Source organism: Paroedura picta, chromosome 10, assembly GCF_049243985.1.
Source record: "Paroedura picta isolate Pp20150507F chromosome 10, Ppicta_v3.0, whole genome shotgun sequence".
Taxonomy (NCBI): Eukaryota; Metazoa; Chordata; class Lepidosauria; order Squamata; family Gekkonidae; genus Paroedura; species Paroedura picta.
In genome coordinates, this window is record NC_135378.1 from 52,271,990 (window position 1) to 52,288,900 (window position 16,911).

General features: G+C 39.1%; 1 protein-coding gene across 1 annotated transcript in view; it reads right to left on the minus strand.

The window, feature by feature from the left end:
• Positions 1 to 16,911, minus strand: part of ARHGAP10 (Rho GTPase activating protein 10) — a 129,186-nt gene that overhangs the window by 68,259 nt on the left and 44,016 nt on the right. The window contains exons 7-13 of the mRNA XM_077300149.1: positions 16,790 to 16,894; positions 12,255 to 12,384; positions 10,974 to 11,080; positions 10,032 to 10,126; positions 9,107 to 9,188; positions 7,469 to 7,514; positions 6,484 to 6,549 (exon numbers count right to left, since the gene is read on the minus strand). Of these exons, the coding sequence (XP_077156264.1) occupies positions 6,484 to 6,549; positions 7,469 to 7,514; positions 9,107 to 9,188; positions 10,032 to 10,126; positions 10,974 to 11,080; positions 12,255 to 12,384; positions 16,790 to 16,894 (631 nt within the window). The remainder of the gene's footprint in view (positions 1 to 6,483; positions 6,550 to 7,468; positions 7,515 to 9,106; positions 9,189 to 10,031; positions 10,127 to 10,973; positions 11,081 to 12,254; positions 12,385 to 16,789; positions 16,895 to 16,911) is intronic.

The window sequence follows — 16,911 nt, forward strand, 5'->3', positions numbered from 1 at the left end:
GCAAGTATGGAGGAAGATTCACAACGGAATGGCAAGAACATCTTATTACATGCTTATGAGCAGTAGTCCCCAGGGATCAGTAGATAGAAGACCCTCTGGGAGAGATTATCAACCTCTACTTGCCTACAGAGGAGTTCCCAGAGGTGCTGAAGGAGGCGGTGGCTTGTCACTTACTGAAAAATCCATCACTGGACCCACAGGGTCTGACCAACTACTGCCAGGTTTCACATCTTGTGTTTCTGGCAAGATAGCTGAAAAGGCTGAGGCATATCAGCTCCTGGCATACATGGAGGATGCTTGGGTGCTCAAGCCATACCAGTCAGGTTTCCATCTGGGCCATGGGGTGGAGACAGTGTTGGTTGCCTTAGTGGATGATCTCCGGCGCCAGCTGGATTGGGGTGGTTCAGCCATCTCATGATGCTTGATCTGTCAGTCGCCTTTGACATGGCCGACCATGAGTCATTGGCCCACTGCCTCGCTGGGGCTAAGACTTGAGGGACAACCCTTCAATGGCTGTGCTCCTTTCTCAGGAACTGGACACAGAGGGTGGCAGTGGGGGAGGGATTATCATGCCATTACAGACTCCCTTGTGGGGCCCCACAGGGGGCGGAATGCTCCCCTACATTATTTAAAATCTTTATGCACCCTCTGGCACAGCTGGTCTGGAGTTATGGGCTGGACCATCACATGGATGTTGATGACATGCAGCTCTATCTCCTTATGGATGGCTGCCCAGACTCCGCCCTCGATACATTTGCTAGTTGTTTGGAAGCCATTGCTAGATGGTTACAGCAGAGTCGCCTGAAACTCAACCCCTCCAAGATGGAGGTCCTGTGGCTGGGAAGCATGACGGCAGACCAGGAAGCACACCTACCCACACTGGCTGGGGCACAACTTAACATCTCTTCTTCAGCCAGGAATTTGAGGGTTATTCTGGATACCTCCCTCTCTATGGAGATCTAGGTCACAAGGATAGTCCACATGGGATTTTTCCACCTTCGCCAAGCAAGGCTACTAGCACCCTACTTTCTCCCAGGATGTCCAGCCACAACGATCCATGCAATGGTCACCTCTAAGTCAGATTTCTGTAACTCACTCTATGCAGGCCTACCCTTGTCCTTGACCTGGAAACTCCAACTGGTGCAGAATACAGCTGCTAGGGTCCTCACCAGTACACCTTGGAGGGCCCATACCAAGCTGGTGCTGAGGCAGCTGCATTGGTTACCAGTCCTCGCCCAGATCAGGTTCAAGACCATTCACAGCTTGGGCCTGCCTATATGAGTGACTGCTTATCTCATGCCCCTCGCAGGCCACTTCGTGCTGCAGGTGCTGATCTACTGGAGGTCCCTGGCCACAAAGAAGCATGCCTGGTCTCAACTCAGGCGAGGGGCTTTTCGGTCCTGGCCCTGAACTGGTGGATTGAGCTCCCTGGGAGAACTGAATGCACTAATGGAGTTATCAGAATTCCGCAAGACCTGCAAAATGGAGGTCTTCTGCCAGGTCTTTGGTTGAGGTCACGCTATGCAGTGACATCCAGCATACCCAACCCTGGGTGGTGAACAGCTGCAGTAATGTGGGAGGGAATATCCCGCCAATCTTGTTTTATAATCTTTTTAACAGCACCTTTTTTCACACTGAAAAAGCCCTCCTCGGCATATACGTGGGGATATACAGTAATTGAAATAAAAGCCTGCTCCATCCAGCCAATTGTTGCTCTGGCAGCTTGTAGGACATCAACGGTTTGACTGAGGGACTCTGATCCTTTTTTTTCCTTTTGCCTTCACTTCTTCCTCTTCTTAATCACTTCTTTCAAACAATTCTTTTGGTTTCTATGGGTCAATAGCGGGGTAACAAAAACCAGCAACTATTCATCCTCTTGACTTTTCTGTATTTGTTGGGGGAGGGAGTCTGGATAGGAGAGCCAGTGATGATGGAGCATTTCCCACCCTCAGCTTATATGCAAGTCAATAAGTTTGCACAGATTTTGTGGTAATGTTATGTTGTTCTATTATGGGATGGGGTTTTATCATGTTTTATGGAGGTTTTAAATTGTACACCACCATGTGTCTCTGGAGAATGTTGGGCTAAAAACCTAATTAATTGATTAATTAATAAAAACAATTGATAAATAATTTATTATTTTAGCATCACTGTAGTCTTCAAGTTAATTAATCAGAGAAAAGTATACTAAAATACTTCACATGGATAAATGGATGAATACATATGCCTTCACCCAGAAATGAAGCTAGGCCCCACAGTGTAACCTGAATGGCTAGGACTGCTGAATAGCTTGGTGAAATTTAAACAAAATATTGAAAACCAAGTACAGGTTTAGAGTATGAAGAGTGCTGCATTTCTACATCAGACAAGTTGTTACAAGGCCTCATGTTGAGTATGGAACCATGCCCAATTCCTAATCAAGTGAAGCCATAGGTCTTCTGCCCTTGTTCTTGAGAGACGCATCTGACCATAACATAATAACTGTTGTGAGCACTTGCACACTGTTCAGATAGAAAGATGAAAATGAAACATTGAAAAGATTATCCCTGTATGCATAATGGAAAGCTGGATTGCCATCCTAGCAGTCTGATCAACCGATAGGCAGTTTGTTGAACTTGAGCAAGAGAGTTTTACAGTCTTACAAATATTGTAACGAAACATCTATATTTTAAAATATACTGTTGGGGAACAATGGCATTGCACTATGGAATAAAAGAACACTTAGCACATGGTTGCAAAGCTTGACCATTCTTTCTCTTTTATTCAGGGCCTACAATAAATTGTCCACAACAAATTCTCAATAATATTACTTTAATTCATTTTCCTATCAGGCTTAAAACAAAGACTTTTAATGACTGTTCATGTAATCTTTTAAATTACAGTCATGTAGAACTAAGATTTCTATAATGCCTTCTTTAAAAAAAAAAAAAAAAACTAGGCTCAATGTGCAGTCTTCCATTTCAGGGCCCAAAACTGAAACTGAGAAAGTTATTCAGCTACTGATTAAAGTTAATATCTTTTTTCTTCTTTTTTGCATACCAGACTCTCCTTCAATATGACAAGACTATTCTCAGTTTCCACCTACACTAGACAGCCCACTTTCCACCCACACTAACCTCACGTCCATTGAAACTGAAAGACAAAACCTGGGATTGAGAAAAAACTTTGCAGAGGCATCTGTCCATTATGGTTTTCAATATAACTTGCTTTTGAAATGTGTACTGCAAAAGTGCAAGACAGTTATGGCTAAGCCAATCTCGGGTCATAGCTTTTTTACTCATGAGGATGTTTGAAGGGTATAATTTTCTCCCCATGTACCACTTGTTATTACATATGCTCAAAAAAATCAATGCCAATTTTCACCATACACTAAATATTCCTAGATTTATTGAGCATTCAGGAACCAGAGCAAAAGATCTGTTGCATAGCTTTTGCAAATCTCCTGCTGTATGTAAGAATTAGTTTAAAACTATTGCAAGATTCATTTAAGTTAAAGTCAGCAAATAACCAGCAGTTAGAGTGGTATATAAAAAGACTGGTGAGTGCTAAGGTTTCTATAACCTTAGCAAACTGATCATGTATGTACATGTAATGGCTTTCCTGTTGGTGGCATCCAAATATCCAATATAATAGATATAATGTATAGAGAATCACTGCAACATGTCATGTTCTCAAAAACTGTACAGTGAAACAAAATTGCCTGGTTCAAACCAGAGGTTCAGACTGAGAAGCTGCAACTTCTACCAATTAACCCAGCAGCACTGTCAATGTTCTTCTCAGCCTTGTGTGTAGCACACTAGTTGCAACCCTTACTACAGATACAACCCTAAGTACAGGTACTAAGGAGTAAACTGCACTCAGCTCCAAGGGACTTCTGAGTAAATATGGAAATAGCAGATTGTACCCTACCATTCCACTAAGTTGTGTGGAATCACTACACATGGCTCTACACTTAACTGAATGGAGTGATAAGACACAGGCCAAGTCAATAGTTTTACAAATTATTTGACAATGATAAGAATTCTGAATTTTCATTGTTACGGGAAACAAATTCTGACTCAATTATAAATGTATATTTGCACATATTCAATAAATGCAGCTTAAAATTAGTTCCAATGCCATAATGAAAGGACAGGATAACAAGAAAAGAATTGATGGGATTTTAAAGAACCTAAAGGTGGCATCAAGGGAGGCACCACTGAACTGCACTCACTGAGAGGGTTCAAGGCAAGACTTTTCCAATTCACCATTAGGCCTAACCTCCTACAGGTGGAAATGATGTGGTGCACAGGGTTATTTAGTAGAGCCCGATGGGGGCCACAATAAGCCAGTCATCTTGCTATGGGAATACAAAACATCTCTGTATACAGAGATGCACCACCACTACAGCTCTATACCTGGTAAATAATCTGGGTGCAATAGCCAGCCCAAATGGGAGAGAAGTGTACTGGAACACCTCAGAACCCTGTCTGAACTGTAAAATATTCCTGCAAGGTTGGTGGATTGAAATATGAAAATAGGCATCCCTTATATTAAGAACCAAGAAACATACACTTGGGACAAGGAATTCAATCACAAAAGAAAGTGAAACATTAACTTTGGAATTTTTAAGACCTTGTTTAATTTTCTGAGTTCCAATATGGCCTTGCGTCTACCATCCTTCTTATCAACTAGGAAAAAATCTTGAATGGAAAACCCAGGAGTGAAGCCCATCTGGGACCTGGTCCACAGTGCCCTTCCTGAGCAGTTCCCTTAGCTGCACTCGTAATTTCTCAGCAGGGGTTAGCCACTATAGTCGATAGGTGTCAAGGGACCTGAGATAACTCTAATCTGTAACCTTCTTAAACTACAGATAAAACCCAAGTATCTGAACAAATATGGTGCCAAGTCTCAGCAAACTGCGCCAGCCTATCCTTAAAACTGAAAATACCCATAACTACTAGGGCAGATAATCAGAATTATCCCAGCAGTTGTCCTGGTCCCTCTGAAGTTTCTGTTAAGAAGGCCTCATCTGCATGGTACCCTTTCTTTTTGAAAACGAGGTGACTGGAACTGGCATTGAGGATACGCAATGAAAGGTTGATGGTGCTATCCTTGACCCCTACAGAAGGGGGCAGTAAATACATGGTGCCTTTGATAGAATCGTTGCCTCTGGTTTTGACATGCAACGATCCTAGCTGTCTGGCAGTTCTTCATAGTGGAAACAAAATCATCAGTTGACTGTGAAAAGAGAGTTGATCTCACAAAGGGGAGATCCTCAAGTTTACAGCCAATTTCTAAAAGGAGAAAAGTATTACGTAGCCATGAGTATCGCTGGAGAACTATGTCAGAGGCTATAGATCTAGCTGATACATTAATGGCATGTCTGCTCATGTTAATCTCCTGTTTTGAAAGCTTAAATTTCTCAGACTGAATACATTTAGCCAGGGATTTGGATTCTTTGGGAAGTTTGTGTACTGAGAAAGACTTGGCAGCTTCCCATAATTACTGGATAACTTTCTATTCAAAAACTGAGAGCGGACGAAGCATAAAACTTCCTCCCTAAAGTGTCCAGATGCTGGCTTTCTCTATCCACTGGAGACAAATGTTGGCCGTGTCATTCACATGCCTGCATGTCTCATTCAACCAATCAGGATTGTGTTGGGTGTGTGGACAGAAACTTGCAGGAGCCCTGCTTTATTCTGTATACATTCTCTATCTTGTGAATCATGGCTTGATGGAGGCTAGTTTCTGCCAGATTGGAACCATGAGGTCAGACAGGCCCTCCAAGATCAGAAAAGCAACTTTTCCTGGAGTTGCAGAATAGAGTTGGCTCAAAATTCTATCTTTTGGACAGTTGTATGAAGCAGAGACATCAATGTCAAGTGCTTTTTCTGTTCTTCATAGAGACAGAGGTCTTTACTAGAAGACACTAGAGTTGGGTCTGAGGCACTATAACTCAGAACTATAACAAGATTCAGCAGAGGCTTCTTCTTCGAATTCATGGTACAGGAATGGACAGAACTAGTGTGGAGCGGGCCTTAATTTATCCTCTTGTAGTCAAATTCTGCTCCTCCAAAATTTGAGGGTGATATGCCACCCATCTATTTAAGAAAGATGACAACATATAGTAAGAATGCTGAGGGCCCAGTTAGCAAGATAAAGGATGTCTCTAGCTCCCCCAAAGGAATGCTAGGTGAAGAGATAAGGTACACAAAAGAACCAGGATAATGTCCTGGTCTACCTCCAGAACCTTAAAAGGTTTGGCATATACTGACTTGGACATGGGCACCTTGTGTTTTGATTTCTTATGCTTTCTCACAGGAGGTTCCAATGCGATCCGACTTCTGTTGAAGGTGCTGGAGAAGATGAACAAATGCCTAGATTCTGCCTCCAAAGTGATTTAAGCAACCCACTATTGCTTTGAGGAAGTCTCTCTCTGATTTCCCAACTTCAGGTCATGAACTCACATGAAAAGTAACACTTGACCAGATTTATCATTACCTCGAGTTTCAATAGCACTGATGCACTTTCTGAGAATAGTAAACCCAATCTTATCCAATTGCATACCTAAAAGAAGAGACAATGTTAAAACAATTTATGCCCAGTGATAATTTTTCAACAGGAACAGACTAGTTTCCAAAGAATGCAAGACTGCATCAAAGTTACTAAAGATTTTTTAAACACATCATAAAATAAAGTGATATGGTTCTCTCTGAATTTTTTAAAAAACGAATCATTAATGCACTATATCCAGCAAACTGTAAGAATGAAAGAGCAACTAGCAATGTCCCACAAACATCCATGCAAGAGATTATGCTGAGACATAAATAATAAGGTACTACAGCCTCTTGTGGCACACCCTGTATTGAGTCTGCCATGAAAACGCTGAAGGGCATCACCCCAAGGGTCAGACAGGACTCGGTGCTTGCACAGGGGATACCTTCACCTTTACCTTACAGTTGAAACACCCAGGATCAGACAATTGTTGAAACATGGTTTTAAATGTTTTTAATAACTGGTCTGTTAAATGTTAATGAGAATAATTTTTAATTTTATTATATTGTATGTGTTATTTTATTCATGTTGTTCACCACCCTCAGTCGCATGTCAGAGGGCGGTAGTCAAAGCTAATAAATAATAACAACAACAAGGCTGCAAAAGATGCCTTTGGGTTTCATGACACTTTTCCCAGGGAGCATGAGTTGTTAAAAAATTGTTTTATGAGCAAAAGATACCTTCTCCTCATGCAACTTTGCAAGTGTTTTATTTTCTGAATATGTTTATAGCAAGTGGGGAAGCCAAGTGGGGCTAAGAATTACACCAGAATTTAATGTCCCCATATATTCAGACGTATGTCTCTTCTTATGGTCTTCTTATTTGACTCCAGAGATACAACTCAATTGTTCTCTCTTGAAATGATTTTTGGAGGGGGGGATTTTTAACAGTATATTATTAGCACAAATACAATTTTAACACAAGAACTTACTTCCTTCTCTTTTTACATTAGTTCTGTTCAAATTTGTTAGGAATACCTACAAAAAAGAGAAAGATAAAAATTTATTCATTTTATTTATTTCTTATATTTATATGCCACCCTTCCCTGCGGCAGTTTGTGCTTTTTAAGTGCAGTAATACATCCTGTGCTAAAAAAAAAGTATCTTTAATACATGATCTAACATAAAGTTCTCAAAAAGAACAAGAGAGATTTTCAATTACTGGACAGTAACCAAACAACAAATAGACATTTTAAGGCACTAAACATATATCTGTATAATGTGCCTCCTCTTGTTTGACTTCGTGCCTGTGTGTGTGCGCCCGTCGGTGGGCCGACGCCCACGCCTCCCCTTCCCCCTGCAGCATGGCGCTGGCTGTGTAGGGAGCGAATGGCCACTTTGGGCACCAAAGTGCTCAACCCTACCCCAAACTAGTTCTGAATGAATGTTCCAAACCCAAGTTAGAGAATCCACGCGTCAATATATGTGAAAGGGAGCATGTGGTAGTAACAGTGCATAACCCCTACCCTAGTTGTGTTCTCCTCACTGTTACATTCTACCTCTTGACTTTGCCTACCAATTACGAAGCTGACCTTTCCCAAAATATGTTCATCTTTAAGGACAACTTTTGGTTCTGGCCTTTTCTGTTAAAATTGTCTACTGCTCTGTTTCAATGCTACTATTCATCAATTAGGTCAAGCAAGAACTTTAAAAAATATATGGAAAGATATTAACTGATAGGAACAGATACTACATTTTATGGGTGGATTCGGAGCAACTTAGGTAGAGATAGTCTCAGTTGCTTGAGATAATGCTTGTGAGTTTTAAAATCATTTTAGAATGATTTTTATAGCTGGAATGTTTTTAAATGTTATAGTATTTTAATTATCAATTATTATTTTAAGTACCTTGTTAATGCCAGATGTTTCTATGTATTTTGTAATTTGACTACTGGTCTAGTACCGTAATAATAAAGACTTGACTTGATATGGGAAGATACACTGGATATATTTTGTTCATGTTCAGTGTCTGTCTGATCACCCAACTGGGAAAGGGGATTTTATACCAAGATAACCCCTTTACCAGAAACCCCTTATAGGTGTATTATTTTTACTGTCCCTTGGGTATGCATCTTAGGAAAGGGAAAGAAAGACAATGATGTAATAATGTGCAGCTACTAGCTGGTCAGGTTTGGGTTTGAATTTTTTAAATTTTATTTTTAGAAGGGATTTTTAAATTTGTTTTTGCTTACTGCGTGTTATAGTGCTGTCAAGATTGTGTTATCCAACCAGAGACAGTGTGGGAGAAGACTAGACCCAAGATCCCTACCATTACTATGATTTTGCTTAATTCTGTTTACTCTTAATTGTGTAGAGGAATTGAATGGAATGGAATATAATATTTTGGAATTACTACCTGTTGTATTTTAAGTTTTATCTGTATGCAAATTAATATAAATCAGTTATCTTAAAAGCCATTTAGAGTTTAAAACAATTCTGTTAACAGCCACTGTAATAGCAATTGGTAATCAAGTTTTGGTTGCTCTGGTGTTTAAAAAGCACATAAATTAAAATGAAAAATCACAAAAGAAAGCATAAACACTTAATGTAGTAACATAATTCTACTCTTACAGCTTCTTTTCCGTCTAAAGCCTCCAGCCACATGTTTCTGTCCTCTTCTGAGCATGCTTGTACAGTCACAGGCATAGCTGATCTATGAAACCACAAAGAATGGGGGAAAGTTATATTTAACCACTGATGAGCACTAACCAATTATCTCATCATAGGAAAAATAATCATGAGTAAATATTCAAACATCTTTGAATAAACATAAAATATATTTCCTTGCTAGATATTTTAGAAGGCATTAAAAGTGGGAGATACAAAGGACAGTCTAAAGAGGGTTCAGTAACAGGGAGAGGAAACATAAGGCTACAGATTCTTTTTCATATAATATTTCTGATAGTGTTTGTGCTAGGCCCAGGGTGACTTCAGCAATTAACTTGCATGATTCTCTACAAAGCAAACAGCACACAGTTCAAAAACTCACAAAATCTGGTTTGGAAAGGATAACATTTGAACTAAGTGGCTGGCACAGTACGTTAAAGTAACAATGTGTCAGTAAGGATTTCTGAGCCATAGAAAATAGAAAATGGGGGCACAATACACATAGCAAGTCTGCCCAAATGGTTGTTTAGGCATTCTTTATCCATTCAAATAATAGCATAAGCAGTCAGCTATTTTTAGACACTGAATTACTTGTTTAAACCTAAAATACAAAGTGCTAAATCTCATGAAAATCTTGACCAATGGACACATCATATGAATTGCATCCTTCTTAGCCTTGAAAAGTAAAACATTTCTTTTGAAAAATTATTATCTTTTTGACTAATTAAGAGAGGTTATCCCTTCCAAATAGAAGGCACTAGTGATAAATATTTGAAAACTTTAGAAGGGAAATGTGTTACATGAAATATTTATTTATCATACTTATATTTATTTATTTATTTATCATACTTATATACCGCCCTCCCCGGAGGCTCACCTGCCAACTTACCTGTCTACTACTTCTAAGTCAAAGCAGAACCGCCTATCTATGGTATCAGTATTCCTTTTGGTACAATATTTTAGGAGAAAAACTTCCAACTCTCCCTGAAAAATATTTGTGTTGAAACAGCAGAGAAAATATTATGATCTACAAAAACCAAGTTGTAAATTAAGAAGTATTAATATTATTAAAACAGATTTTTAGAAAAAACTGATGGCATGGACATCTAATTATTCCTCCCATGCAACTGGGCCATACAACCCTATCCAATAGTACTGCAGAATCCTCAAAACAGATGTATTATATACAAAATATTCTGCAGGAGTATATACCCTCTGTCATTTAAAAGTATAGCCATGAAGCAAAGCATAGAGAAGACTTGTCATATCTTTTATAAAGTTTGAGAATTTCTTATAAGTTTTGAAAGAAATTAGAATACTAGAAAGAATCGAAAAACAGAGAGATAGGCTGCTAGAATCACAAGGCAATGTAAATAGAAGGGGAGTTGTTTTTTCAGAGATGCTTCTTTGTTATCAATAACTTGTACTGCAGCACTATGGTGGGGGGGGGAGAGGTAAGACAATGTAAGGTGCCCATGTAGTCCTTAAAGAACCTTTTCTTCACCAATGGCACCAATTCATCCCAATTTCAGATATTACAACTTTTACAAAAGTCCTCTTGTGAATGCACTTCACTCCCTAATTATTCTTAAACTAAACTTTAAACCTCCCTGGTGTTAAATGAATACTACAGATAAAAAGGACATTTTGGGATAGTGTGTTATCTATTCTCTACACCTCCTCTTAAAACTTTCCACAATTCTTTATCTATCATTTCATTATTTTAGCTTCTTATACTTCAAGCAAAAACTGAATTGCCTGGAGAAGAGATACAAGCGGGCATCTTATCTCCCATACTCTCATTTAGACACAGGGCATGAAATCTACTTACAATTTTCCCACCTGACCTGTGCTCAAATGGTATCATTGTGAACTTCTTGGTGTCCTTCTTGTACATGCAGTAATGCTTTACCCAACTGGATCCAAATGGAGCTGGTCCTTCAACAGCAAGAAGTTTTAGAATTATCTGAGATATATAATAATATACATCTCTATTTTCTAAAGTTCTCTGCTAACTTTAGTTTGCAGCATCTTTTGCATATTATTGTAAGCTTAAGACCACCTTAAGTATTTACTTTTGGAAAAGAAAATCAGCAAAGACAATGGATAATGGAGAGGTAAGAGACCATGAAAGCATAGTCTATATTCTGGCAAAATGACAAGTAATTTGCAATTGTTGAAACAAATCTTGGAAATATACAGGTTCCCACATACACTCTCTGCCTTCTCAACAAGCCACAGTTTGTCTACAAACTGAAGGGAATCACAGTACCTACAAACTAGGATTCCAAACAAAACCCTGCTTTGAAATCCTGGCTTGCAAGCAAGAGAACAAATTATAGCTTGTCAGACCTGAATTCCTTAACCCACGACAGGGGTAGAAGTGTGTGTGTATGCGCGCACAAGCCCGAGAACTTCCAGGGCTCTCTTCCTGTAAACACAAACTATGACTAGATTTTACATCTGAATACAACTACTGTTCTGAAGTTCAGAACTATAACTGAATGTGCAGGTTCAAATTTACTGTCTAAAATTTATTTATTTTATATTTATTTATATACCACCCTCCCCCGAAGGCTCAGGGCGGTTTACAGGGAACAGGGAACAGATATAAAATATGGTAACACGTGTGATAACAGCAATATCATAATAACAACAGTAACCTTAACATGATAACAGCAATAATAATATGATAGAACTACACTTTACAATTTATTGCTATTTAAATATTTGATGTGTGATTCATTAATTGCCATGGTCCTAAGCTGATTATGTCTAACATAATAAAAGTCCTGATTATATTAATGTAACAAGAAATTTTCCCTTGACATTTGTGCATTAATAGTTCAATCTTTATCAATCTAAGAAGCTGGTTGAGTCCATAACTTGTTCCCAGCACATTACACAAAAAAAGTTCTGCATGTCTAATAGACTAGCTTTATGCCCATGCTCTACAATAATAAAAAAGCTTTATTCTTCTTGTTTACTACTTCAGTGTTTCTTCAAGTTGTTCAATGTCTTTTCCCAAGTTTGATAAATGTTTGGGTTATCCTATGCAATCTCTGAACTTGTGTTTGAAAACTCTTTTCATGAAACGAAACTAGTATCTTACTTTTCTCCTGCACATATAGATAGCCTTCTATTGTAAACTGATTAGCTCTTTTATGCTCCTGGGGATTTCGCCTGATTTTGTTCATAAGCTCTTCCACTTCTGATCTTGTTCCTTCAAAACGATTTCTTGTCTAAATAAGAGAAAATAGTAAAACTTTTTTTAGGCCTGGAAATAGTAAATGTATTCTATAAACATAAAAAACACAAAGCTTATTAACACTCTTCTTAACATCTGACATGTCTAAACACAAATTAGGGATTTCATGTCATTTTTATAAGTTTGAGAAGATTTAATCCTGGAGCTGAAACAACAGGAGACATACAAAAAACCCAGTGGTCTGATGCAGAGGAAAAACAGGTCAAATAATATGTTCCACTTAATATTCCTGGTAAGGCCTCGGAGGAGGAATGTATCTCATGGTTTAAGTGTCACTCACTGCTTAACACCAACTCAGGGAGGCTGTCCCACCCCTGAGTGCCTCCTCCAACCAGCTTGCCTGTCTGTGCAGTAGCCAACCAATTGCCTTCTGTCCCCCACCCCTGACCACCTCCTTCCACTTCCCTCCAAGGCCTGGATGCTCCTGCCCCTGCCAGTGAGTTCCATAACAACTGCCTGCAGCCTTTCCAGGTCCTGGGGGAAGAGGGAGGCCATCCGTAGAATTCTTCCACTCCACCCCCCTCATCTAGCACCCATTGTATTCCTGAATGCAACGGGCTTAGCCCCTAGTAATCAATAAAACCTTTCAGAAACAGCTTCAGATTGCTGATATACTCTCTTTCTATACTATCCATACCAGCAGCAATGCCTGGATTAAAAATAAAACCTGAGGACATACTGAGAGAGGATTTAGTTGTGTAAAATAATCAAACAGGCCAGCCCACTATACTGTAAAGGCCTGAAATATCTAGAGTCTGGCTCCTTGAATCAGAGAAACAGTTTTAAAATACTCCACAGTCACAATAAATAACTACATGAATAAATCTCCATGGCAGATTAACCTTTACCAGGCAATAGAATTCTTTGACATCTTCTAGACAGCCACTTATAAAAATTAGTGTGTTAATCAACTAAATACTCTAAATTCCAACTGAGGACTGGGAGTGGGGGGAGTTGGTTTTTATTGTATTTTATTGTTTTAATTACTATGGTAAGCCACCATGAGCTGGTAGGTCCAGGAGTGGCGGCTAAGAAATAGAATAAATAAATAAACTAGTGCTAAAGCCATAAGTCAACCAAATCCAATTGTCTACTAAATGCACAAGAATGAAAAATGAACTGATGTTAATAATAGCTGGCCTCTTGTCCTGCCCCTCTACTCAGCAAAGTATGGTGGGAGGAAGATTCCCCGCACGAAGCTGAGTGGTAGGATACAACCCAATGTCTTCAGAAGCTATCACATGTGAATGTAATATTTAAATCATCATCTTATTCAACAGCAGTCACAATCAATTTTGTGGCAATGTATTCTAATAGCATAAACCAGGGGTAGTCAAACTGCAGCCCTCCAGATATCCATGGACTACAGCAGAGGTAGTCAACCTGTGGTCCTCCAGATGTCCACAGACTGCAATTCCCATGAGCCTCTGACAGCATTTGTACCATTTATTAGGAGATCTTGAAAATAAACCTATAAATTGTGGCAATATTCCTTTTCCATTTTTGTTCTCTATAACTGGCAATAAGTGGTTATGGTATCTGTTTACTGTATTTTGTGTTTTAGAGCTATCTGAAATCCATGCAACTGATAACTGCTTCAATTCCTACTGACCTCTACTGGATTAATACCCTGAAGTTAAAACAATTTAGAATACCTGTCTAAATACCAAGATGTCAATTTAAGGTTGGGTGTTCACTAGATACAGATATCTATGGCTGGTTCATTCAAGAAGTTTTAATCAATGATTTATACTGCATGTTATACTGTACATATATTTATATATCAGCTTCTATACTGCTACTCCCAAATATGAAGCAGTACACAAATACACATACACATAATTAGCCAGTCTTCAGAAAAAATGATCAAAACCATACTTTTAGTTGCCAAAAGTCATAATCAATTCTAGTAACACTACAGCCAGTGCTGTATTTCATATTTCACATGAAAATGCAGCTTTTTAACATAAACAAAGTTTATAAATAGACAATAGAGTGAATTGGCACTTGTGTAATGTCTTCTGAGTATTTTGTTGTTGTTGTCAGCCATTCAGTCATGACCGACTCTTAGCGATCCTATGGCAGAACTGTTGCCATGATCCCTGATCCCGCACCGCTTCCCTCAGCCATGCAATGTTCTGGCTGGTGTCCATTCTGACCTCATCCAATCATCGCAGCATTTGCCGGCCAGGTTTCCTTTTTACACTGACCAATCCTAGCATGATTGCTTTCTCCATCGAGTTGGATCGCATGATATGCAACTACATAAACTACAGTTGCATTCAGCATCCTTCCCACAATTTTAATATGTGTTTTCATAAGCGTAAGCATATCAGTTATTGCATGCAATGATTCTCAACATGATTGTGTAAGATACAAATGAAAAGTATTTTCTTCAATGGCAAAATAAACAATAGGGGGCAGAAGTGTCACATTTGGCTATGGCACTAAGGCTCAATAAGCAATACACTCTCCTAGCCTGAAGATGGCAATGCATTCCTTAAAGTGTCATAAGTATCAAGATGAAATTCCGTATTTACTCAAAAGGAAGACCACTCTAAATGTAAGACAACCCTCCATGAAGAGAGAGAAACTCAAAAAGGCAGGAATATAAACAAAGGGTTTTTTCATAGCAATCAAGATATAACAGACTACAGAATAAAATTATTTTTACTTTTACACCTCTTTGCGTTGTGACTCTTCATACAAAGTTTTCTATGAATTTTTAAAAGGCAAGAGACTGGGTTTTTTTTTAATCACAAAAGCTAAACTGCTAGGGAAAAGCTGAAATAAGAACAGACCAATTGGCAATGCAATCCTAAATGGAGTTACATTGTAATTAGATGTCATTCTCAAGCACAAGGGAACAGGCAAAAGGCAGTATGGAGTAAAATTCTTAACCAGAAAAACAGGAAGAAGTTGTAGGAACCCCCAGTTCTTACTATTTGCCAGGCCACGAACTGTAGTTTCCAAAGCCAGCAAGTCAAAACAGCTAGAAAAGGCATTTGTTGCCAGATACTCTATCCCTTTAATTGTCTCAGCTCTCTGCTGGTGAATGAGCTGCTGCTCTTCTGCCAACATTGTCCACATGCACCTTTCACATCAAGACTCTACTGTCTCTGCATAGCATTATCAAGCAGGTTGTGACAGGTGGCACTATAAAAGAGAGGTTTCTGAAGTAACAGCAATGGTAAGAGAGCCAGTTTGGTGTAGTGGTTAGGAGTGTGGACTTCTAATCTGGCATGCAACCAGCTGGGTGACCTTGGGCTCGCCATGGTACTGATAAAACTGTTCTGACCGGGCAGTGATATCAGCACTCTCTCAGCCTCACCCACCCCAAGATGTGGGGAGAGGAATGGGAAGGCGACTGTAAGCCACTTTGAGCCTCCTTCGGGTAGGGAAAAGCCAACTCTTCTTCTTCTTCTAAGTGAAAGGTTAAAAATCTTCACTAAGCAGAGACAGCCAGAGGGACAGGCTGCTCTGAACGCCCTGATTGGCCATCAACAGTTGAGTAGGAGCTGATATTCTAACTGGGTGCTGGAGAGATTTCATTCTGATTCAGATGTTGGTTCAGAGAGCGGTCTGACAGATCCTTAGCTAACCATCCACTCTGAGGAGAAATGCTACTAAGAGAACTGACAGATAATTCACACTGTCTCTGGACAAATGGGGCAGATATTTAAGTAGTGGGAATTTGGGAGTAAGGTTATTCTCCCAATTCAGGCCAAATCGGAGGGAAAAAAGATTTAAAAGAAAAGAAAAACAGACTTGAAAATGCAGTTAGAGAACCTCTCACAGTAAAGAAAACTAAAATACTAAGAAAGAACTTCTTAGAAAGTTTATGAACTATTCTAAAGGCTGTAACTAAAAACTTCTAAGCGGCAAAACATCTGACTTGTAAGAAAAAGCTTAATCTCCTCATCCCAACTACCCTACTCTACTTTGTAATATAACATTTTCTATTTGTTTGTTGTTAAACAGCTCAGTACCATTCTGATAGAGAGCATAAGAAAAGAGGGCTCTATACCTTCCCAAAAAGTCCCAGGACTGTGTAAAGCCAAAAATATCTGACAGTCACAGGATGGCTCAATGAGCTTCAATTAAAGTAAAGAAACCACACTACCAGGGCTACTCAGTCTGTGAGGGGGAAACATTTCAGTTTAGAGGGGGAAATGCACCTCAAAGTAGAAAAATGTGTAGGGTCCATCATGTCGGTCTATATACCTGAGTGGAAGATGACCCTCCCCTCCCTTTTTGTGGAAAAGAAATGAAGTTAACATTGTTGTCTTCCTTTCAAGTAAATACAGCAGTACAAACAAGAAGCTTATTTTAATTACAAATAAAATCTTCAATTAAAAAAAAAGAGTACCTTCACTTACATTCTGGATATTGATCTGCAAAGCCATTTTGTAGTGGTTAAAATCTTTGGCAAGCTCATAGCCTTGATGGTAGAAAGTGAACATGCCCTGAAAAAATGACAGGACCTGAAACACAACAAGAA